This window comes from Pseudophryne corroboree, chromosome 2 (assembly GCF_028390025.1).
Source record: "Pseudophryne corroboree isolate aPseCor3 chromosome 2, aPseCor3.hap2, whole genome shotgun sequence".
Classification (NCBI taxonomy): Eukaryota; Metazoa; Chordata; class Amphibia; order Anura; family Myobatrachidae; genus Pseudophryne; species Pseudophryne corroboree.
The window spans coordinates 401,748,312-401,772,204 of record NC_086445.1 but is presented as its reverse complement, the minus strand read 5'-3'; the positions used below and the strand labels follow the sequence as shown (position 1 = coordinate 401,772,204).

General features: G+C 49.0%; 2 protein-coding genes and 1 long non-coding RNA gene across 5 annotated transcripts in view; 2 read left to right on the top strand and 1 right to left on the bottom strand.

Moving 5' to 3' along the window:
- The first annotated feature begins 823 nt into the window (after window positions 1-823).
- Window positions 824-4,313, top strand: SOWAHC (sosondowah ankyrin repeat domain family member C). The gene has a single exon (XM_063953401.1). The coding sequence runs from the start codon at window positions 1,090-1,092 to the stop codon at window positions 2,608-2,610; it is 1,521 nt and encodes a 506-aa protein (XP_063809471.1). The 5' UTR covers window positions 824-1,089; the 3' UTR covers window positions 2,611-4,313.
- Window positions 4,314-11,744: 7,431 nt separating this feature from the next.
- Window positions 11,745-13,359, bottom strand: LOC135050833 (uncharacterized). The gene is made up of 3 exons (XM_063957134.1): window positions 12,659-13,359; window positions 12,466-12,583; window positions 11,745-12,376 (listed from the first exon to the last, which is right to left on the bottom strand). Exons 1-3 carry the CDS (start codon window positions 13,345-13,347, stop codon window positions 11,939-11,941), a joined length of 1,245 nt encoding a protein of 414 aa, XP_063813204.1. The 5' UTR covers window positions 13,348-13,359; the 3' UTR covers window positions 11,745-11,938.
- Window positions 13,360-18,554: 5,195 nt separating this feature from the next.
- LOC135050832 (uncharacterized) overlaps window positions 18,555-23,893 on the top strand; it is a 41,979-nt gene continuing 36,640 nt past the window's right edge. For all 3 annotated transcript variants that reach the window (XR_010241860.1, XR_010241861.1, XR_010241859.1), the window contains exon 1: window positions 18,555-18,816. This is a non-coding gene — a long non-coding RNA (uncharacterized LOC135050832). The remainder of the gene's footprint in view (window positions 18,817-23,893) is intronic.

The window sequence follows — 23,893 nt, the reverse complement described above, 5'->3', positions numbered from 1 at the left end:
GCGTTATGCAATTATTGATAAAAGGGCCTCAAAGACCTCAGCAGTTAACTGTCAGATCACACCTCACTTGCATTTATATTTATTCACAAACCACTGCACTGAACATAAAACAAAATAAAAATGAAAATAGAATGTACACATTTGTGGGGTATGGGTCGTTGGGTCGACTCAACATAGGTCGACAGTAATTAGGTCGAGCACTGGAGGTCAACATGAGCATTGGGTCGACATGGGCATTAGGTCAACAGGTGGAAAAAGGTCGACATGAGTTTTTGGACTTTTTTGGTGTCATTTTCTTTGTAAAGTGACGGGGAACCCCAATTAGTGCACCGTATCCCCTCGCATGGCTCGGCTTCGGGCTGCGCTTGGCACAGGTTACTGTTCCCAATTGTAGACCACGTGGATCGTAAAGTATGAAAAAGTGAAAAAAAATGTGAAAATCTCATGTCGACCTAGTACATATCGACCTAATGCACGTCGACATAATGCCCATGTCACCCTTCAGTGGTCGACCTAATGACTGTCGACCTAAGTTGTGTCGACCTAACGACTTTATCCCCATATGTGTGTGTGTATGCAATACATAGCACTAAGATATGACATTATATATTGACAGTAAAACAACTTTCAGTAATAATAAAAACAACGTAGTCAGGCAGTGCCCCGTGTTATTGTTACACACAGTGCAGCTGCAGTGTCAGCAGGGACGGATATGTGTGTGTGTGTGTGTGTGTGTGTGACCCAGTTACATAATAGGGAAACACAGAGCGCCGGGAGCGCGGACAGAACCACACGGGCACGAGCAGCAGGGGGCAGCGCGCTGTGATTGGCTGTCTCCCATTCCCACGCTGCCGCAGCCGCCGCCAGTGATGATGCTGGTGTGGGCTGCTGTGGGTACCACCAGGCGGTGACACGCCGCTCTCAGGCCAGTGCAGGGGGGCGGGAGGGGGAGGAGTACGGCGGCTGTGGCGGTTGCTAGGAGAGACATCGCTGCTCCTCTCACCCGTACTCCGACGCCCCCGCAGAGCCCCCCTGGGGGAGGAGCCGCTCTGACATGTTCTCCGCCAGCTGCCGCAGCAGCGATCAGAAATGGCCGAGCTCAGCCGGGATTCGGTGATTCGCTTCTTGAGGGAGCAGGGTGGCCGGGTGCCCAACCAACAGCTGGTGGATCATTTCCGGGCACTGTTGACCGAGCCGCTCCCCGGGGAGCCCCGCGCCGCCGCCCGCCAGCTCTTTAAAGACATCGTCAACGAGGTGGGCAGCGTGAGAGCGGAGGACGGGGTGAAGTACGTGTGCCTGCGGAGACGCTACCGGATAGCCGTCCAGGACGCGCAGCAGGATACCGGCGGTGATCCGGTAGCAGCTGCTGAGCCCGATGGTCGCCCCGATCCCAGCACCGAAGTACCGGAGACGCCCGCCGTGAGCCCTGGCGCCAGGGAGAGCAGCCCTGAGCCGAGCACCGGGGACGAGACGTCAGAGGAGCCGCATACGGTCCCCAGAGATGAGGGCGCTCAGGACACCGGTCCCGGGGAGGAGACCGGAGACGAATCCCCACAGAGCGTAGCCTCCCCGGCATACGAGGCGCCCCCGAGCATCTCCGTGACCGAGGAGCCTGAGGAGAGCGGGGACGGCCGCCCCGAGCAGCAGCAACCCCCGGAGCAGGCTCCGCTCAGCAGGAGGACTCCCCGGAACAGCCGCAGGGGCGCCCGGGAGCCGGTGTCCCCGCAGTTACGGCGGGTAGGTGTGCTGCTCCGGGCCGGGGTGCGGGACTCGGACAGCTCGTCCCTGCACAGCTCATCCTCTGTGTCTGGGAACGAGGAGGAGGAGAGCGGCGCCGGGGGCTCCCTGTCCGGGCAGGCGGCGCTGGAGCCGCTGGAGCACGCCTGGATGCTGAGCTCCTGCCGGGCGCGCTGGGACAGTCTGCAGGAGCTGCTGCTCTCCGAGCCCGGCCTCATCACCCGCCGGGACTTCATCACCGGCTTCTCCTGCCTGCACTGGGCCGCCAAGCACGGGCAGCACGATCTCCTGGCCGCCCTGCTCGCCCACGCCCGCCAGCACCGGGTTCCCGTCAACATCAACACCCGGGCGTCTGGCGGCTACACCGCGCTGCACCTGGCCGCCATGCACGGCCACCTGGACGTGATGAAGCTGCTGATCGGAGCCTACGATGCGGACCTGGACATCCGGGACTACAGCGGCCGGAAAGCCTGGCAGTACCTGAGCCCGGACACTGCCCGCGACGTGCAGGTGCTGGTGGGAGCGTTACCTGCCGCCGAGGAGGAGGAAGAGGACGAGGGGAGCTCCGGCTCTGGCCGCTGGCGGCTCTCCAAGGTGCTGCCGACCCAGCTCATCGTGCACCGGCTGGTGCAGCTCCCGGAGGATGAGCCGGACGGCCGAGCAGAGATCAGCAGGAAGGGCTCCGGGGGCAGCCGCGGGGAGATCAGCAGGAAGGGCTCCGGGGGCAGCCGGGGGAAGCCTCGGCTGAATAAGATCAGGTTCAGGACGCAGATCATCCACAGCAACCTGTCCGCCAGGGACACGGGGGAGGAGGAGGACCGGCTGCTGAAGAGCCCCATGAGGCACCGGCCCAAGTCCAATGTGTTTGGCTGAGCAGCGTTGGTGCCCCTGGCTTAGGTACGGCCGCTGTAACTGTACTCTCACCCGGTGCCCATTATATAATGGCCCGTCATCTGCACCGTGCCTCCTGGACAGCGGGTATATCACTAATTGGTGCACCCTCCCTCATACTGATTGATGGCAGATGTTTGAAGCCTTAAATTGAGATGCATAGGAGAAGTTGCCCAAAGCAGCCAAACAGCATTTAAAAGTTTTAAAAGTCACTTCAGAGACTGTGCCTTGGGCATCTCATCCACTGTATCTCTCTCAAGGGCTTGATACACCTCCCCCTGGGGTGGGAGAGAGTGCTAAATGGGGTTTATGGCAAATGTGGCACTGAAGTCTTCTAGTGTTCCTCAGCAAATGACCTACTCACACTTCCTAACATGCTTTGTACTTGGGTCACTGGTGAGTCAGAGGAGACCTGGAAATTGGTTAGTGCTAATATACTACGAGGTGTGCCTAGGCCCCACCGTTACAGTGGTGAAAGAACGTTCATTTAATATGTATTTATATATCTAAGATACTTGATTTTCCAGATAACTTTTACATGAAAATATTGCTGAGAAGATATGATTTGCCCAAAGGACTGAAGCAGATAGTTGTGTTTTTTTTGTTTGTTTTTTTTAGTCAATCATTTTGCACAATTTTTCTGTAACTCCAATTTCATTTTGGACATCCAAACCAAATCAAAGCTGCTACAGTGATTTATAGAACTGAGGCATGTAATGTGACAATGGGATCCGGTCTGAAGATAGACAGTGCCTAGGTTGACAATGTATAGGTCGACAGTCACTAGGTTGACATATATTTTCAAGGTCGACAGGGTTTCTAGGTCGACATGAGTTTTCACATTATTTTTTTCTTTTTCTGAACTTTTTCATACTTAACGATCCATGCGGACTACGATTGGGAACGGTAACCTGTGCCAAGCGCAGCGAGGCACCTTGCCCGAAGCATGGCGAGCCATGCGAGGGGACACGGTGCACTAATCGGGCTTCCCGGTCACTGTATGGAGAAAACAACACCCCCAAAAAACATGAAAAACTCATGCCGACCTAGAACATGTCGACCTAGAAACCCTGTCAACCTTCAAACCCTGTCGACCTAGTGACTGTCGACCTAAACACTGTCGATCTAATGATCCACACCCCGTGACAATACAGACGTAGCAGGCTGTAGGGAACTTACATGTGGTCTAGCACTTGATTTGAAATGCAGTGTACCACATTTATAGGGAACAGTATGTTGCTTAATTGTTTATATGAAGAATTCTAAATAACTATTTTTGTATTTCATGCGCCAAATATCCAGTGATAGCACATCACATAATTAGCACTTTTTGTAAATGACTTTAACATTCCAGGAATATGGTACTTCATGTAATTTTAATAGGTCCCACATAAATGACTTGTACAATGCACTGTGTCATGCCAGTCACATGTTCTCGTTGCTTGTAGTGCTTTTCTTTTACTAAAGATGCAAGTAAATGTGAAAAAAAGAGTTGTCTGTGTCACTGATCAGTTTATTTAAAATGCAATAACCGTAAATAACATTGGTTCTTTCATAAATGTCTAGTAAAGATATGTTATTGAATTATAACCAAAACTATCCCATAGCTATCTATGTACATATATTATTGAGGCTATTACTGCCCCATTCCCTCCTCGGAGTATAAAATACATGGTAAACAATGAGACTGACTGCTTTTTTTTTCTAGCCTTGAACCAGATTGCTGATGCTGTGAGCAAAGTGAAGTCTTTCCCACATTTTACTCCTGGCGGGAGTGCGGCCAATGAATGAAATCTTTGTGTTCAGTGTGTTTTATAAACCTGAATGCCTGCCGTCTCAGTGATCCCGTTAACTCCTCCACTACTGGAGAAGCCTGGAAGTAGTTGTGAAGTGATGTAGTTTAGGCCACCAAGTAATGAAGAGGTTAGCTTCTCAGTCCACTAGCTCTTTCATTTCATATAATGTTGTTGTGGAATACTTTACCTGATCACCCAAGATTTTCTTGGCTCTTGATGAAGTTGCTATGAGAACGCACAATTTGTCTCTCTCTTAGGACACAGTGATGTTTCTATTTAGGGCTATTCATGTTATCCAGTGTGTAAGCCTTGTATACGTAGTAGTCTCTCAGTCCCTTCCTATTTGTTTAATGTTGGAATAATCTAGTCAGACTCGTATAATGAAACATTCACAGATATATTGTTCTAATTCCCTGGGTTACAAAGCAAGACAGTCAATGAACAGTGAGTGCATTTCTACTGCCCCTGAGTACACATATACCACTTTCACACTGCAAAAATAACCCAGGTTATTGCTGTGTTGTCCTGGACTGCGGCTCGGTGTGAAAGGGTCCCCGAAAAATAACTCTGGTCCAGTGACCCAGGAATCCACTCCTGGTAATGGGACAGTGTAAACGAGTGACCCAGGTCATCCACCCAGGGTCCTGTTTACATCATAGGAAAAGCCGGATCTCCGGCGAATGGAAATGATGTAATCTCCAAGCGGCGGCAAAAAAGTTAACACTGCACCTGTGTGCAGCGTAAACAGGCCGATGCGTGAATAGTCTGGGTCAGCGCCGCACTGTGAGTGGGGTCAGACCCAGGATTTTAGTGTGAAAGTGGTATTAGTATCTACAAATGTATGTGTGTCATGTGCATTATTTTAAATGAAACATAGAAAACACAGTCTATTTTCATTCTGCAGTAAAAAAGGAGATAGCTATAAACAATGGAGTTATCAGTTTTTATTTCTTTGTCTACTCTTCTGTTTATCTTATTAAATGACACCAGAAGACAGAAATATAAAGCTTTGCTTTCAAACAGATCTGGTTTCTCAAAATTGGGGTCATGTCACATAGGATGCTGCTATAGTGCCAAAGGTCACTGTGACATAACACCTTCACCTGCTATTGTCAGCCCAGCAAAATTAATTTAAAGAATGAGCTTACACCCTTAGTCAGCATTGCATTGTATCATGAGATCATCACATAATGCTAATAATATCACTAAAATGACCACCTTCCTACATTTTATTCTATGTAACAGTGAGGCTATAAGGAAAAACACACCTTATAATTATCAGATTAAACATGAGTCATTCATTCCCAACATACCAAACTGGCACAGCTCATAGAGTCCTGTTTTAGGCATCTGTCTGACCTTTATCAAGCGAATTAAGTAGATTAGTTGCATTGTGATTATAGGCAAATGCCTAAAAATATATAGACCGTGCAACAAATAAGGGCAATACTTTCCACTTACATAAAGAGTGAATTGTTGCTGAACCACATGGGTCTGAGAGGCTGATCCTGGCCGCAGTAAAACAAGTGTGCATACAAAAAAAGGGTGCAGCACGCAACCACGTCTCAAGTCACAGAAGTCTGAGGAAAGGGTGCTGAGGTCGGCCCTGAATTGTCTGTCACAATCTCATTTGCTCTAATGTAAATATCTTATTTCATCGGGATTCGGATTCTATAAATCCGTCTTAAATAGCGGAATGCTGCGGACGGTATTCTGACCACCGGCATTTAAGCCCCAACCCATACAGTACATCTAGTCATATTATGCTAGCCACATTGTTTCCCCTGAAGTATGTATACCACTGAGAATGTTTAGTGTAGTTCTCATGAGAACGTGAGTTACTGTTCTAACCTAATGCTAAAATATCTTTTACAGACTCCTGTATGGTATTATAAAATATAACATAAAATAATATGATGTATCATCAAAATGTTAAGTAGTTTACTAGATGAGCAAAAACGTATACGCAGACCATAGGACAGTGTGATTTCTTCACAAGTTATATAGCTACCTATAAAACCTAAAGTGAGACTTGTTGCAGCTAGTATATACATTTCCTGCTTATGTCAGCGTCTGTGTATCATTTACCTTGGTGCCTCATGAAAATGTGGCTATGTACTAGAGAAATATTTCTAATGTGAACAGTAATGTTTATATGTAGAAATGTGCAAAATGGCTAAAATGCATTGATAAGAGATAAATGGGCGGGATGTACTAAGCGGAAAATGCGGTAAACCCCCTGTTTACCGCATTTTCCTGATGTACTATCCCCCGGCCGCCAGGTCAGCGCCGCGGCGGGGTTCGCCAGCTTTAGCTGGCGATAGTCCATAGAAGCCTATGGGCTTCTCTCCGCGGCGCTGTGTGAGGGATCCGATCGGATCCCTCCCAGCATGCCCTGCGGCCGCCCCCCCCCGTCAACCCGCGCATGCGCAGACTGACTTCTGGGGCCGAATCCCGGAAGTCAGGCTGCCGCTGTGCATCGCGGAGGACAGCTCTTATCGGAAGAGCTGTCCTCCGCAATGCTGATCGCATATGTTAGTACATATGCGATCAGCATCGTGGCGATGGGCGGCGATGTACATTAGTACATCCCGCCCTATATAACATAAATGTACTATACCCAGAGCTAGATCACCAGCATAACATAATAGGAACAGGATAGTGTAAATCAATTTATATGGAATGGTGAACTATTGTGGCATATATATATATATATATATATATATATATATATATATAATGGAAGGTATTATGCTAGGTACACACAATACAATTTCTCTAACGTCCTAAGTGGATGCTGGGGACTCCGTAAGGACCATGGGGAATAGCGGCTCCGCAGGAGACTGGGCACATCTAAAGAAAGCTTTAGGACTAACTGGTGTGCACTGGCTCCTCCCCCTATGACCCTCCTCCAAGCCTCAGTTAGATTTCTGTGCCCGACGAGAAGGGTGCACACTAGGGGCTCTCCTGAGCTTCTTAGTGAAAGTTTTAGTTTAGGTTTGTTATTTTCAGTGAGACCTGCTGGCAACAGGCTCACTGCATCGAGGGACTAAGGGGAGAAGAAGCGAACTCACCTGAGTGCAGAGTGGATTGGGCTTCTTGGCTACTGGACATTAGCTCCAGAGGGACGATCACAGGCCCAGCCTGGATGGGTCCCGGAGCCACGCCGCCGGCCCCCTTACAGAGCCAGAAGAGCGAAGAGGTCCGGAAAAATCGGCGGCAGAAGACGTTCCTGTCTTCAATAAGGTAGCGCACAGCACTGCAGCTGTGCGCCATTGCTCTCAGCACACTTCATACTCCGGTCACTGAGGGTGCAGGGCGCTGGGGGGGGGCGCCCTGAGACGCAATAAAACAGGATAAAAATACCTTACATGGCAAAAAATGCATCACATATAGCTCCTGGGCTATATGGATGCATTTAACCCCTGCCAAAATATACAGAAAAACGGGTGATAAGGCCGCCGAAAAGGGGGCGGAGCCTATCTCCTCAGCACACTGGCGCCATTTTCCCTCACAGCTCAGTTGGAGGGAAGCTCCCGGTCTCTTCCCTGCAGTCACTACACTACAGAAAGGGTTAAAAAAAGAGAGTGGGGCACTAATTAGGCGCAGTATTAAAACATACAGCAGCTATAAGGGGAAAAACACTTATATAAGGTTATCCCTGTATATATATAGCGCTCTGGTGTGTGCTGGCATACTCTCCCTCTGTCTCCCCAAAGGGCTAGTGGGGTCCTGTCCTCTATCAGAGCATTCCCTGTGTGTGTGCTGTGTGTCGGTACGTTTGTGTCGACATGTATGAGGAGAAAAATGATGCGGAGACGGAGCAGAGTGTCTGTAACAGTGATGTCACCACCTAGGGGGTCGACACCTGAGTGGATGTACTGTTGAAAATTACGTGACAGTGTCAGCTCTGTATAAAAAAAACAGTGGTTGACATGAGACAGCCGGCTACTCAGCTTGTGCCTGTCCAGACGTCTCATAGGCCGTCAGGGGCTCTAAAGCGCCCGTTACCTCAGATGGCAGATACAGACGCCGACACGGATACTGACTCCTGTGTCGACGGTGAAGAGACAACCGTGATTTCCAGTAGGGCCACACGTTACATGATTGAGACAATGGAAAATGTTTTATACATGTCTGATAATACGAGTACCACCAAAATGGGGTATTATGTTCGGTGAGGGAAAAACTACCTGTAGTTTTCCTGAATCTGAGAAATAAAATGAGGTGTGTGATGATGCGTGGGTTTCCCCCCGATAACAATTGATAATTTCTTAAAAAGTATTGGCTGTATACCCTTCCCGCCAGAGGTTAGGGTGCGTTGGGAAACACCCCCTAGGGGGGATAAGGCGCTCACACGCTTGTAAGAACAAGGGCTCTACCCTCTCATGAGATGGCCGCCCTTAAGGATCCTGCTGATAGAAAGCAGGAGGGTATCCAAAAATGTATTCACACACATACTGGTGTTATACTGCGACCAGCAATCGCCTCAGCCTGGAGGTGCAGTGCTGGGTTGGCATGGTCGGATTCCCTGACTGGAAATATTGATATCCTAGATAAGGATAGTATATTATTGCCTATAGAGCATTTAAAAGATGCATTTCTATATATGCATGATGCACAGCGGAATATTTGCCGACTGGCATCAAGTATAAGTGCGTTTGTCCAATTCTACCAGTAAAATGGTCAGGTGATGCGGATTCCAAACGGCATTTGGAAGTATTGCCTTTGAAAAGGGACATTTGGGGTCGGTCTTTTAGACCTGGTGGCCACGGCAACAACTGGGAAATCCACGTTTGTACCCCAGGTCGCCCCTCAAAATAAGACGCCGTATTATCAGGCGCAGTCCTTTGTTGGCAAGCGGACAAAATGTTCCTCTTTTCTGCTCGTGACAGAGGGAGAGGAAAAAGGCTGAAGAGATTAGCCAGTTCCCAGGAACAGAAACCCTTTCCCGCCTCTGCCAAGCCCTCAGTATGACGCTAGGGCCTTACAAGCTCAGGCACGGTGGGGGCCCGTTCTCAATGAATTTCAGTGCGCAGTGGGCTCACTCGCAAGTAGACCCCTGGATCCTTCAGGTAATATCTCAAGGGTACATATTGGAATTCGAGACGTCTCCCCCTCGCCGTTTCCAAAAGTCGGCTTTACCGACGTCCCCCTCTGACAGGGAGGCAGTTTTGGAAGCCATTCACAAGCTGTATTCCCAGCAGGTGATAATCCAGGTACCCCTCCTGCAACAGGGAACGGGGTATTATTCCACACTATTGTGGTACCGAAGCCAGACGGCTCGGTGAGACCGATTCTAAATCTAAATCTAAAATCTAAAATCTTTGAACACTTATACCCCTTTTCCACTAGCTGTTTTTACCCGTGTTTTTGCACGGGGGCGCGCATCAACACGGATTTTTAGTAGGTGGAAACGGGTCAACACGGGTTGAGTGACCCGGGAATCCAACCCGGCTATTTACCTGGGTAGAACACGGTAATGACACGGATAGCGGTGCAGTGGAAACGGTCATTACACGTGTTTTCAGACCCGAGTAACGCTCTGAGACGCTGATTGGTGCTTCTGGGGCACTGGAAGATGATGTCATCCCTGGGAGACACGCTGGGCACATGCAGGCATTGAGGCAGCAAACAAAACACTCTGAAGTCGCGCTGGGTACATACAGATCTTTTTATTGCAGCAGCTTCCAGACAATATACAGCAGCAGAAGCTCCAGCACAGCAACATGGCTAGCCATATCTGGTCAGACACAGAGATCAAGGAGCTGCTTAATATTCGGGGAGAGGAAGAAATAAGAAGGCAGGTGACTGGAACAGTTAAGGATGCTATCGTCTACAAGAACATATCCCTTATGCTGGCAGAAAGGGGCATCCAAAAAACCCAGCAACAAGTCGTTAACAAATTGAAGGCACTACGCAGACAATTCACCAAAGTACACGACCATAACCGCAAGAAAAGTGGTGCTGGGCGTATGGAATGGCCATATTATGACCTATGCTATAGTGTCTTCGGCAAAACTGCGATAACAAATCCCATAGCACTATCGTCATCCAGCTCTGCCAGTCGCCAGATGTCAGTCGACGAGGACTGTGACGAAACACAGCACAGCCTTCCCAGCTCACAATGCAGCCCATCATCCCCGCTGCTTATATCGGACAGCAGTTTTGAAGACTCGACCGTCAATGATGATTCCATCAGTGCCACTATTGAGGACGTACCACAGTCTCAGGCGGAGACGTCGCAACCCCCCAAGACCACGACTTTGCGCTCAAATAGTAAGTATTACCATTACAAATACAGTTGCAGCAGTCCCTATATGTAAAGGCATGGTAATGTTGCAGAGTATAGCTAGTGTGCAGGTGGGAGAAGGCCACAGACACGTATATGATACCACTGCTATTTTTTAATAGAATCATGGTAATGTTGCAGAGTATAGCTAGTGTGCAGGTGGGAGAAGGCCACAAACACGTATATGCTACCACTGCTATTTTTAAATTGTTGCTTACATTCTGTTTCATCTCCTTCACAGTCTACAACGTTCCACAGCGGAAAAAGAAACTGAACAAAACAGAACAAACGGTCAAAGCAATGAAGTCCATTATCTTGGATCACCTGCGTGAGGCAGATAGTGAGCTCAATGCCCAGGAAGATGCACGGCTTGAGAGATTCCTTGCGTCAGAAAAAGAAATGCATCAAACTTTTATGAGTCAGTTAATGACCATGCATGATAGGCAGATGACATTTTTTGAACGCACGTTTGCACGTACCATAGGGAATACCACACAAACACAACAGCAAGACACAGCCTACCCACAGCACCCATATGGTCCATACAACTATGAGCCTCCCTCAAATCCCCCAACACAAATCCCGCAGTCCTCAGAATTTCGGGTATATAGACAACTGCCCTAGAGCAGCGGGTTATAAAACAATGTTTGTGTTTTAAGGTTATGTTTGCACTGTATCCTCAACCCTGATACCTACAAATGCAAACATTATTTTGATTTTACAGAGTGCCCTGTTGGCACTTTAAAGTTTTATAGTGTTACCTCAGAAAATGGGCAGTGGGATCCAGATATTTGGGCTACCTTTTTATATTGTTACCTCAGAAAATGTGCGGCAGTGCGATCCAAATATTGGGGGTGACCCGATATCTGCCAAACCAAACATTAGGTTTTTTTTTATACAGAGTGCCCTGTTTGCACTTTACTCTTTTACCTCAGGGCAGGTGTCTTCACCATGTGGCCCTCTAGCTGTTGTGGAAACACATAGCAACACATGCTGGTACATGTTGTTCCACAACAGCTGGAGGGACACATGTTGAAGACCCCTTGCGTTATGTGGAATTTTACAGTGACATGTTTGCACTTAAATATTTTATATTGTTACCTCAGAAAATGTGTGCCAACTGTTTAAAAGGAAAAATATAATAACTTTTGAACCAAATTTTTATAACTGAAAAAACGAAATAAACAAAAATTGTTTGCACACAAAAACTTGTCTGTTTTCTCTACTGCAACATTGTTTGAAGATTAGCTGCAATGGTGGCCCTTATGCACTCGCTGGCAGCGTCATGCCCCCCCACCAAGCCTGGTGCATCATGTACAGTGACCCCCGCCCCATGATCATGTACATTCCACTCGGGGAGAAAGTTTTCCTTTTGTATCTCACATATGTTATGGAGAATGCAGCAGGCCGCTACTATATCTGGCATTATTTTCAAGTCCACATCATTCCTCTTCATGAGGCAGCGCCAGCGTCCTTTTAAACGCCCAAACGCATTCTCCACTGCCATACGGGCCGAACTTAGGGCATGGGTATATGATGTCTGTTCGGGGGATAAGTGAACATGCTGGGTGTAGCCCTTCATTAGCCAGCGCTGTAATGGGTATGCTGCATCACCAATGAGATGGACCGGGATGTCCACACCATGTACGATCACCGATTTCTGTTAATAAAACATTAATATTATTACAGGGGTAAAACTTGACTATTGGTTTATGGGCGAACATTAGTTTAAGTAGTAAATAATCTTACCTCTCGAGGGAAAAGCCATCCACCAAGCTTGTCCTCAGCAATACTGTAAAGATCGGAGTTGGCGAGAACCCTTGCATCATGTGACCGTCCGGGCCACCCTATGAAGACATCTGTGAAACTAAAAATAAAGGTTTATGCATTATCATAAAACAGGCCAAGCCTATTTCAAACACATTAGTGAAACAGTGCTTACCAGTATTTGTGGTCCACTACAGCTTGCAGAACAATGGAATGCCAACCCTTACGATTGTAATAGTCTGCTGGGTTGTCATGGGGGGCGATGATGGGGATGTGGGTCCCATCTATGGCACCAGCACACTGTGGGTAGCCACGCTTCTTAAACCCTTTTATAGTCTCATCTAGCCGCTGTCCTTGTGGCAAGGAAATAAAGCGATGGTACATGGTATCCAGCAATGCCCGCGTGACCTGGTAGACAATCTTGCAGACCGTGCCAATCCCTACTCCAAATAAACTGGAAACTGTGCGATACTCTCCAGGGGTAGCATACCACCAGAGAGCAATCGCTAACCTCCTGGCTGGCTCAATGGGCTTACGGAACCTGGTGGTCTGCATGGTTATTGCGGGGGACAGTAGTTCCAAAACATACTCGAATGTAGCGCGAGACATCCTGAAGTTTGACATCCACTGCTCCTCCTGATATGCTAGAATAGTCTGCATGAATGCTTCCCCATGTCTGCGATCTCTCATCCACATTCTTCGGCTTGGTGTACAGTTCATTGTTATTAAAGAAATAACAACAGTGGATGATATACGCGCTCTCCTCCTTTTCAAATATTTGCGTCGATAGGTAGCCCTCTCTGCAAAGAATTGAGCTCTCCTTCTCCAGCTCTGCAGTAGGTAGCACAAGGTGAAAAGCTGCATCAAGCTGTCTGTAGCAGAAAGCAGCAGTAAACTGCAAACAGTCTGCGACTCCATGCTAGACACAGCTACTGCACCGGCGTCCATTGCTGCAATGCTGTGAGCAGGCCCCACCCCTCCCTTTTGGTCCTTTTGATGACATCATCTTGATGAGACAGTAAAAAGTCCATTTGTAATGACAGCAATAGGCTTTTACAGAGCTTACCCGGGTTAAGTGGAAACAGATCAGACACGGGAATAACCCGTGTCGAAGTGTAGTGGAAACGGGGGAGCCGACACGGGTTGTAGCCGTGTTAAACATCCCGGATCGGACACGGTACGTAGGTGGAAAAGGGGTATGAGGTTCAAATTCAAGATTGAGTCACTCAGAGCAGTGATTGCGAACCTGGAAGAAGGGGACTACATGATGTCTCGGGACATCAAGGATGCTTACCTTCATGTCAAAATTTACCCTTCTCACCAAGGGTACCTCAGGTTATGATACAGAACTGTCACTATCAGTTCAGACGCTGCCGTAGGGATGGGCCACGGCACCCCGGGTCTTTACCAAGGTAATGGCCGAAATGATATCCCTTCGAAGGAAGGAAATTTTAGTTATCCCTTACTTGGACGATTCCCTGATAAGGGTAAGATCCAGGGAACAGTTGGAAGTCGGTGTAGCACTATCTCAGGTAGTGTTGCGGCAGCACGATTGGATTCTCAATATTCCAAAATCGCAGCTGGTTCCGACGACTTGTCTTCTGTTTCCTAGGGATGTTCCTGGACACAGTCCAGAAAAAAGGTGTTTCTCCCGGAAGAGAAAGCCAGGGAGTTATCCAAGCTAGTCAGGAACCTCCTAAAACCGAACCAAATCTCAGTGCATCAATGCACAAGGGTTCTGGGTAAAAATGGTGGCTTCCTACGAAGCAATCCCATTCGTTAGATTCCACGCAAGAACTTTCCAGTGGAACCTACTGGACAAATGGTTCGGGTCGCATTTTCAGATGCATCAGCGGTTAACCCTGTCACCAAGGACAAGGGTATCCATCCTGTGGTGGTTGCAGAGTGCTCATCTTCTAGAGGGCCGCAGATTCGGCATTCAGGACTGGGTCCTGGTGACCACGGATGCCAGCCTGCGAGGCTGGGGAGCAGTCACACAGGGAAGGAATATCCAGGGCTTAGGGTCAAGCCTGGAGACATCACTTCACATAAATATCCTGAAGCTAAGGGCCATTTACAATGCTCTAAGCTTAGCAAGACCTCTGCTTCAAGGTCAGCCGGTGTTGATCCAGTCGGACAACATCATGGCAGTCACCCACGTAAACAGACAGGGTGGCACAAGAAGCAGGAGGGCAATGGCAGAAGCTGCAGGGATTCTTCGCTGGGCGGAAAATCATGTGATAGCACTGTCAACAGTATTCATTCCGGGAGTGGACAACTGGGAAGCAGACTTCCTCAGCACGACCTCCACCCGGGAGAGTGGGGACTTCACCCAGAAGTCGTCCACATGATTAAAAAACTCGACAGGTATTGCGCCAGGTCAAGAGACCCTCAGGCAATATTTGTAGACGCTCTGGTAACACCGTGGGTGTACCAGTCAGTGTATGTGTTCCCTCCTCTGCCTCTCATACCCAAGGTACTGAGATTGATAAGATGGAGAGGAGAAAGCACTATATTCGTGGCTCCGGATGGGCCAAGAAGGACTTGGTAACCGGAACTTCAAGAGATGCTCACGGAGGATCCGTGGCCTCTACCTCTAAGAAGGGACCTGCTCCAGCAAGGACCCTGTCTGTTCCAAGACTTACCGCGGCTGCGTTTGACGGCATGCCGGTTGAACACCGGATCCTGAAGGAAAAAAAAAAAAGACATTCCGGATGAAGTCATCCATATCCTGATCTAAAGCCAGGAAGGATGTAACCGCAAAAACATTACCACCGCAATTGGCGAAAATATGTTGCGTAGTGCGAGGCCAGTAAGGCCCGACGGAGGAAATTCAACTGGGTCGATTCCTACATTTCCTGCAAACAGGAGTGTCTATGGGCCTGAAATTGGGGTCCATTAAGGTTCAGATTTCGGCCCTGTCAATTTTCTTCCAAAAAAGAACTAGCTTCAGTCCCTGAAGTTTAGACGTTTGTAAAAGGGGTACTGCATATACAGCCTCCTTTTGTGCCTCCAGTGGCAATTTGGGATCTCAATGTAGTTTGGGTTCCAAAAGTCACATTGGTTTGAACCACTTAAATCTGTGGAGTTAAAATATCTCACATGGAAAGTGGTCATGCTGTTGGCCCTGGCCTGGGCCAGGCGCGTGTCAGAATTGGCGGCTTTATCCTGTAAAAGCCCTTATCTGATTTTCCATTCGGACAGGGCGGAATTGAGGACTCGTCCTCAGTTTCTCCCTAAGGTGGTTCCAGCGTTTTCACCTGAACCAACCTATTGTGGTGCCTGCGGCTACTAGGGACTTGGAGGAATCCAAGTTGCTGGATGTTGTCAGGGCCCTGAAAATATTTCCAGGACGGCTGGAGTCAGGAAATCTGACTCGCTGTTTATCCTGTATGCACCCAACAAGCTGGGTGCTCCTGCTTCTAAGCAGACTATTGCTTGTTGGATTTGTAGTACAATTCAGCTTGCACATTCTGTGGCAGGCCTGCCACAGCTAAAATCTGTAAAAGCCCGTTCCACAAGGAAAGTGGGCTCATCTTGGGCGGCTGCCCGAGGGGTCTCGGCTTTACAACTTTGCCGAGCAGCTACTTGGTCAGGGGCAAACACGTTTGCTAAATTCTACAAATTTGATACCCTGGCTGAGGAGGACCTGGAGTTCTCTCATTCGGTGCTGCAGAGTCATCCGCACTCTCCCGCCCGTTTGGGAGCTTTGGTATAATCCCCATGGTCCTTACGGAGTCCCCAGCATCCACTTAGGACGTTAGAGAAAATAAGAATTTACTTACCGATAATTCTATTTCTCATAGTCCGTAGTGGATGCTGGGCGCCCATCCCAAGTGCGGATTGTCTGCAATACTTGTACATAGTTATTGTTACAAAAATCGGGTTATTATTGTTGGGAGCCATCTTTTCAGAGGCTCCTCTGTTATCATACTGTTAACTGGGTTCAGATCACAAGTTATACGGTGTGATTGGTGTGGCTGGTATGAGTCTTACCCGGGATTCAAAATCCTTCCTTATTGTGTACGCTCGTCCGGGCACAGTATCCTAACTGAGGCTTGGAGGAGGGTCATAGGGGGAGGAGCCAGTGCACACCAGTTAGTCCTAAAGCTTTCTTTAGATGTGCCCAGTCTCCTGCGGAGCCGCTATTCCCCATGGTCCTTACGGAGTCCCCAGCATCCACTACGGACTATGAGAAATAGAATTATCGGTAAGTAAATTCTTATTTTTTGTGCTGACCTGACATATATTATTGGGTTGTTGTCCTAATAATTAGTGTGTACGCTGCATCGGGGCCCAACAGTCTGTCAAAAACCCGTAGGACCAGATCCTGATACAGCATGTGCTGCAGACAGGCTTGGACTGGCCCACAGGGGTACAGGGGAAACTACCGGTGGGCCCCACTGCCTGAGGGCCCACCTCATCCTCTAGGGATATGGCTCTAAACTGCAAAAATTATACAGCACACATATGCACCGGAATGGAATCCGGTCTGAAGGTCGACACTGTTTAGGTTGACCACTATAGGTCGACAGGGTTTCTAGGTCGACATGAGTTTGTTTAAAAAAAAATTACTTTTTTTTTAACTTTTTCATACTTAACGATCCACGTGGACTACGATTGGAATGGTAATCTGTGCTGAGTGAAGCGAGGCACCTTGCCCGAAGCATGGCGAGCGAAGCGAGCCATGCGAGGGGACACAGTGCACTAATTGGGGTGCCCGGTCACTTTCCGAAGAAAACGACACCCAAAAACAACAACCTCATGTCGACCTTTTGACCCGTCGACCTAGCACATGTCGACCTAGAAACCCTGTCGACATAGTGACTGTCGACCTAAACATTGTCGACCTAGATACTGTCGATTTGATGATCCACACCCCACCGGAATATGGGGGGGTAATTCTGAGTTGATCGCAGCAGCAAGTTTGTTAGCAATTGGGCAAAACCATGAGCACTGCAGGGAGGGGCAGATATAACATTTGCAGAGAGAGTTAAATTTGGGTGGGTTATGTCGTTTCTGTGCAGGGTAAATACTGGGTGCTTTATTTTTACACTGCAATTTAGATTTCAGTTTGAATACACCCCACCCAAATCTAACTCTCTCTGTACATGTTATATCTGTCCCCCTGCAGTGCACATGGTTTTACCCAACTGCTAACAAAGTAGCTGCTGCGATCAACTCAAAATTAGGCCCATGGTGCATTCTCTACAGTACATTGCTGTTATTAATCTGGTACATTATTATGCATGCACTAGCAGTATTTACTATGTATATTTATCAAGGGGCTTAGACTATACACTCTCCAATGATTAGACAAGCCTCTGTGGTGACTGGCCACACCCCTCTAGAGATTGACCTCACCCCTAAGTATGGGCCCCTACCACTTAATTCCCCCGGTGGGCTCTTTATGCCCCAGTCCGACACTGGCTGCAGATCTATGTTGTTCAAGAATTATGAAAATGCAGTGTGTACAGACCTCAGTCTGATGTCTAATGTATTGCGTACGGAGACATGATTGGTGAGATGATTTGGAGTAAATTGATCGTTTAGAATTTAGCGATTATTGGGTAGTGTTACGCAGGACATCGGCCATTTCTAGACAATTTGGCTCCCAGTGCGAACAGTAAAAAAAAATGTGGCCCCCTCCCATAAATATTTCAAAATATTAAATATTTAAAATAATATTTCTGCATCGGGGTACACTGGTATTCCACAGGTAATAACATCAGGCTGTAGAGTTCGATCTTGATCCGAGGCACCAACAGGCTAAAACTTTGACTGTTCCCGGGATGCACTGCACCGCCTTCTCTATAGCCCCACCTCCAGGCACTGGATCTCAGTTTGTAAGTTGGTGCTAACAGGTGGGGCTGGACTAGGCAGCCCTGAAAAGAGCTTTTCTGCTGCGGGGTACACTGGGCTCCACAAGTCTGGACAATGGGGTGTAGAGTAGGATCTTGATCCGAGGCACCAACAGGCTCAAAGCTTTGACTGTTCCCAGAATGCACAGCGCCGCCTCCTATATCACCCCGCCTCCCAGCACAGGAGCTCAGTTTGTCAGTTGGTGCTGCAGTAAGCAGGCACTTAACAGAGGGGCTGCTCCAAGCAGCCCTGAGAAAAGCTTTTTATGAGGTAAAAAGTGAAGACTTCAAGGGCAGCAGCGGTGGTAAATGTCTTGTGACATTCAGTGCTGCAGCTCCAGCTCTCCCCAGCGGCGCTGTACACTCCCGAGCCCTGGTTGCCGGGTACCTACAGCGGAGGCTCCGGTTTTCTTCATGTTAGACACACACGGCTGGGGCTCTCCAGGATCGCGTGGCCGCACTTCGGGAGGTGGTAAGTGAGTCCCGCTCGTGGGACCCGGTCTTTATCGTGATCCGGCGCGGTCAGTGGGAGGCGGGTCGCGCGCGCTGGCGGTGTCACTGTGGATACAGGCGATCCCACTAGATCGCCAGGGCATGGGCGCAGGTCAGGTTTTCTCTTAAAACCGATTTTAATATCGCCCACAGTACCCGGTGGTTTTGCCAGCAAGGGGGATAAGGCTTAGATCTGAAGCCCCTCCCCCAGCCCCAGGGCGCCATTTCCAGCAAGTGTTCCCGCCCTGGAGCTGCATCTCTGTCTTCCTCACTCCCTGTCAGTGTCTGCGGCTCCATTACTCCTCAGCTCACTGTTCCTGGGACTGCTTGGGCAAATCCTCCTATGTAAAGCCGCCTGGTTGTCAGCGCTGTGCCTTTACATGACACTTAAGTATTCTACCTGCCTTTTTAGTCAGTGATAGTAAGAAAGAGTGCATTTAGTCAGGGGTTTATAGTACAATTACCCTGTGATATACATCCAGTTCTTACTGTGTAGTGTTATATCTATTGTTATATAGCTGTGTAAGCTAGTCCAGTGCAGTATTATTGTCTGTAATAGTCACAGTTTGTACAATGCAGAGGTTATCTGTGTGTGCATTTGATAGCTGAGTGGTGTCCATCTCGTGTCTTTCACTCAACTTGCTATCCCTATATTCAATAACCTTTGGGGCTTGGTGCGTCAGGTTTTATCTAATATATGATTTTCACAAAGATATACTGTATTACGTATTTTTCTCTGTGATTTTAGTCACCATATCTCTCCTTTATCTCTGCTGGTGCTGACTACACTGCGCAGGGGTTTGGGTTTAGGGATATAGTGCTGCTAATAATTGTACTGTGTTACCTCATACTGCAAGTTATATCATGTCTGCTTCTGAGGGTAACGGTTCTGGTGCGGAACCCACGCTGGTGTTGCTGAAGCCACAGGCACATATGGGGAGAATATAGCAGCTGTGGGCTCTGGTTCTGGGGGCTCCTTGCCCCCCAGTGGGACTGTGGCAACGGAGGCACATACTAACCTTCCGTGGGCCGCTTTTTCCACACTTCTGCATACGCTAGTTCATAAACTAACACCCCCTATGGGACCCCCAATGCCGGTACAACCATATGTGGTCCCTGCAGCTAACCCGCCGTGGGCGGACGATTTATCTGCTCAATTAAAGAAGTTGAACCAGTCCCTGACTACTAAAAAGTCTGACCATCGCTCGCCTAAGTCCAAGAGGTCCTCTAAGCGAGCGCTTGTCTCCTCACAATCCACTGCTGTCACTGACACCTCGTCTGATTTAGACAGCACATACACTGACCCCACAGGTTCTGACTCAGATACGGCTGATGGGGAGGGTAGTTCACATGTGGATGTTCCTGATCTTTTGGAGGCTATTAAGTTAATTCTGCAGATTATGGATGATCCCGAGCCATCCTTTCCTCCTAAGAAACCAGATAGGTTCAAGCGTCAGAAGGTGATTAAACAAGTTTTACCTCACTCTGACCACCTAGCGGCTATACGTCAGGAACCCTGGCAAAGCCCGGGTACGAAGTTTGTGCCTCAAAAGAAGATGCTGGCTCGCTATCCCCTCGCGCCAGAGCTGTCTAAGAATTGGGAAACGCCTCCTCCAGTAGACTCACATGTGGCTAGGATGGTGGTTTCCTCAGCTCTACCTGTCACTACCGTCACGTCTCTAAAAGAGCCTACGGATAAACGTGTCGAGGGTTGTCTAAAAGCGATTTACACCCTCACGGGTGCTGCACAAAGGCCCACTATTGCAGCTACATGGGCGGCAGAGGCTATTGAAGCATGGGCCTTGGAGTTAGAAGCTGAAATCTCCTCTGACCATGCTAGACAATGCTTGTCATATATTGTCACAGCTTCTCGCTATATTAAAGAGGTGGCTTCTGATGCCGGTATCCTAGCAGCCAAGGCCTCTACTACGTCAGTCCTGGCTCGCAGGATATTGTGGCTGAGATCCTGGTCTGTGGATCTGGACTCTAGAAAAACCCTGGAGGTACTCCCTTTCAAGGGGGATATTCTGTTTGGGGAGGACTTAAATAAGATAGTGGTTGACTTGGCTGCTGCCAAAACTGCCTGTCTGCCTAATACAGCTCCTTCTGTGTCGAAGGCCAAAGGCACGTCCTTTCGCCCCTTTCATCCTTCAGGTAAAGCAAAAGGTCAGGCGTACCATAAGCAGGACCGCACTTCCAAACCTGGTAAGCCGAAGCCCAAAAGAGCCTGGGCTGCCCGTCAGCCAGCAGCCAAGACCGATAAGCCTGGGTAATCCCAGGGTGGGGGGCCGGCTTCTAGGGTATACCCAGGAATGGTTGAAGACCACTTCAGATGCCTGGGTACGGGAAGTCGTCACTCGAGGTTACGCCATTGCCTTCAAAAACCGACCCCTTCATTGATTTTGCCAGACAGACGTCCCGTCGGACCAGACAAAGGCAAGCACTCTGCATTCGGTGGTACAGACCCTCCTGGATACAGGAGTCGTAGTACAGGTGCCTCTTGCTCAGAGGGGCCGGGGGTACTATTCTTCGCTGTTTCTAGTCACGAAACCGAATGGGTCCTCCCGGCCCATTCTCAACCTCAAGGCACTGAACAAGTTTGTGAAGGTTTCCAAGTTCCGTATGGAAACCCTTCGCTCTATAGTTCTGGCCTTGGAACCTGGGGACTACATGGTCTCCCTGGACATACAGGATGCTTACCTGCATATTCCTATAGCAGTGTCACATCAACAATACCTGAGGTTCGCTATTGGCAACCTCCATTACCAGTTTTGGGCGTTACCTTTTGGTTTAACAACGGCTCCGCGAGTCTTCACCAAAGTTATGGCGGTGGTGACGGTGGTACTCCGCCGTCAAGGGGTCAGGATACTGCCGTATCTGGACGACTTGTTAATCCTGGCAAATTCCCCAGATCTTCTCCTGCGTCATCTGGATATGATGGTCCGGTTTCTACAAGCCCACGGGTGGCTCATCAACTGGAAGAAATCCTTCCTGGTCCCTGCTCAGAGCATGGTGCATCAGGGAGCGCTATTGGACACTCACAACCAGAGGTTGTTCTTGTCTCAGGAGAAAGTCCTGAAACTTCAGGACAGGATTCGTTGCTTCCATTCTCGTCCGCAAGTGTTGATACATTCGGCAATGCAGGTGCTGGGCCTCATGGTATCAGCATTCGATATGGTGGAGTATGCTCAATTCCATTCTCGCCCCCTCCAGAAGCTGATTCTAGCCAAGTGGGGCGGCCTGCCTCACCGGATCAGGTCTCAAATGATCTCTTTGACTCCGGAGGTCCGTCTGTCGCTGCTCTGGTGGCTCCAGGACCGACAATTGTGCAGAGGCCGTCCCTTCTGGATATCCAACTGGGTCCTGTTGATGACAGATGCCAGTCTAAGAGGTTGGGGCGCAGCACTCCTTGCAGGGTCGGTGGACCAAGGAGGAATCTCTCCTCTCAATCAACATTCTGGAACTGCGGGCGGTCTTCAATGCGTTGAACCTAGCCCAGCATTTGATTCAGAACTGTCCTGTTCAAGTACAGTCGGACAACGCCACCACAGTGGCTTACATAAATCATCAAGGCGGCACTCGAAGCCGTTTGGCAATGAAGGAAGCCTCACGGATTCTACGTTGGGCAGAACGCCATCTACCGGCAATATCGGCAATATTAATTCCGGGAGTCCTGAATTGGGAAGCGGACTTTCTCAGTCGTCAGGATGTGCATGCCGGCGAGTGGGGCCTCCATCCAGAAGTGTTTCAACTCCTCGTGGAAAGGTGGGGTCTTCCAGATGTAGATCTGATGGCGTCTCGACACAATAACAAGGTTCCGGTCTTCGGAGCAAGGACAAGGGATCCTCAAGCAGCATTCGTGGATGCGCTGGCAGTGCCGTGGAGGTTTCAGCTGCCGTACGTGTTCCCTACGGTGTCACTCCTGCCCAGGGTAATTCGGAAGTTCAAGCAAGAAAAAGGAAATCTGCTCTCATAGCTCCGGCGTGGCCCAGACGGCACTGGTTCCCAGACCTGCAAGGCCTATCGTCAGAGCGTCCACTTCTACTTCCACAACGCCCAGACCTCCTCGTTCAGGGCCCCTGTGTCTACCAGGACCTAGCCCGGCTGTCTTTGACGGCGTGGCTCTTGAAGCTTCCGTCTTAAGAGCTAAGGGTTTTTCTGAAGAGGTCATTAAAACTATGTTGCGGGCCCGGAAACCGGCCTCTGCTCGGATTTACCATCGGGTCTGGCATTCCTACTTTGTTTGGTGCGCATCTAACCATTATGACGCTTCCAAGTTTAGTACAGCCAAACTTTTGGCTTTTCTACAGCAGGGCCTAGATTTAGGCCTGTGTTTGGCCTCCCTCAAGGTTCATATTTCTGCCTTGTCGGTGTGGTTTCAGAGAAAAATTGTGACTTTACCTGATGTTTACTTTCACTCAGGGTGTGTTGCGTATCCAACCTCCCTATGTCCCGCCTGTGGCTCCTTGGGACTTGTCGGTAGTTTTGGAGGCGTTGCAGGAGCCTCCATTTGAACCTCTTAGTTCAGCTGACCTTAAGTGGCTTTCCCTTAAGGTGGTGTTCTTGCTGGCTATTGCCTCTGCTAGAAGAGTGTCGGATTTGGGTGCCTTGTCTTGTAGTTCCCCATATCTGATTTTTCACCGTGACCGGGCAGTTCTTAGGACTCGTCCCGGATATTTACCTAAGGTGGTTTCTTCGTTCCACCTTAATCAGGAGATTGTGGTTCCAGCTTTTGTCTCTCCTGATTTGTCTCCCAACGAGCGGTCTTTGGATGTGGTACGGGCTCTCCGTATCTATGTGAAGAGAACTGCTTCTATTCGAAAGTCTGATTCTCTCTTTGTTTTGTTTGGATTTCACAAACGTGGCTGGCCTGCTCACAAGCAGACCCTGGCCAGGTGGATTAGAATGGTGATTGCGCATGCTTATGTGAAGGCTGGTCTGTCAGCTCCTGTTCATATTACGGCCCATTCTACTCGGTCTGTTGGACCTTCTTGGGCGGCCCAACGTGGTGCGACCCTTGATCAATTGTGCAAGGCGGCTACGTGGTCCTCCGGGAA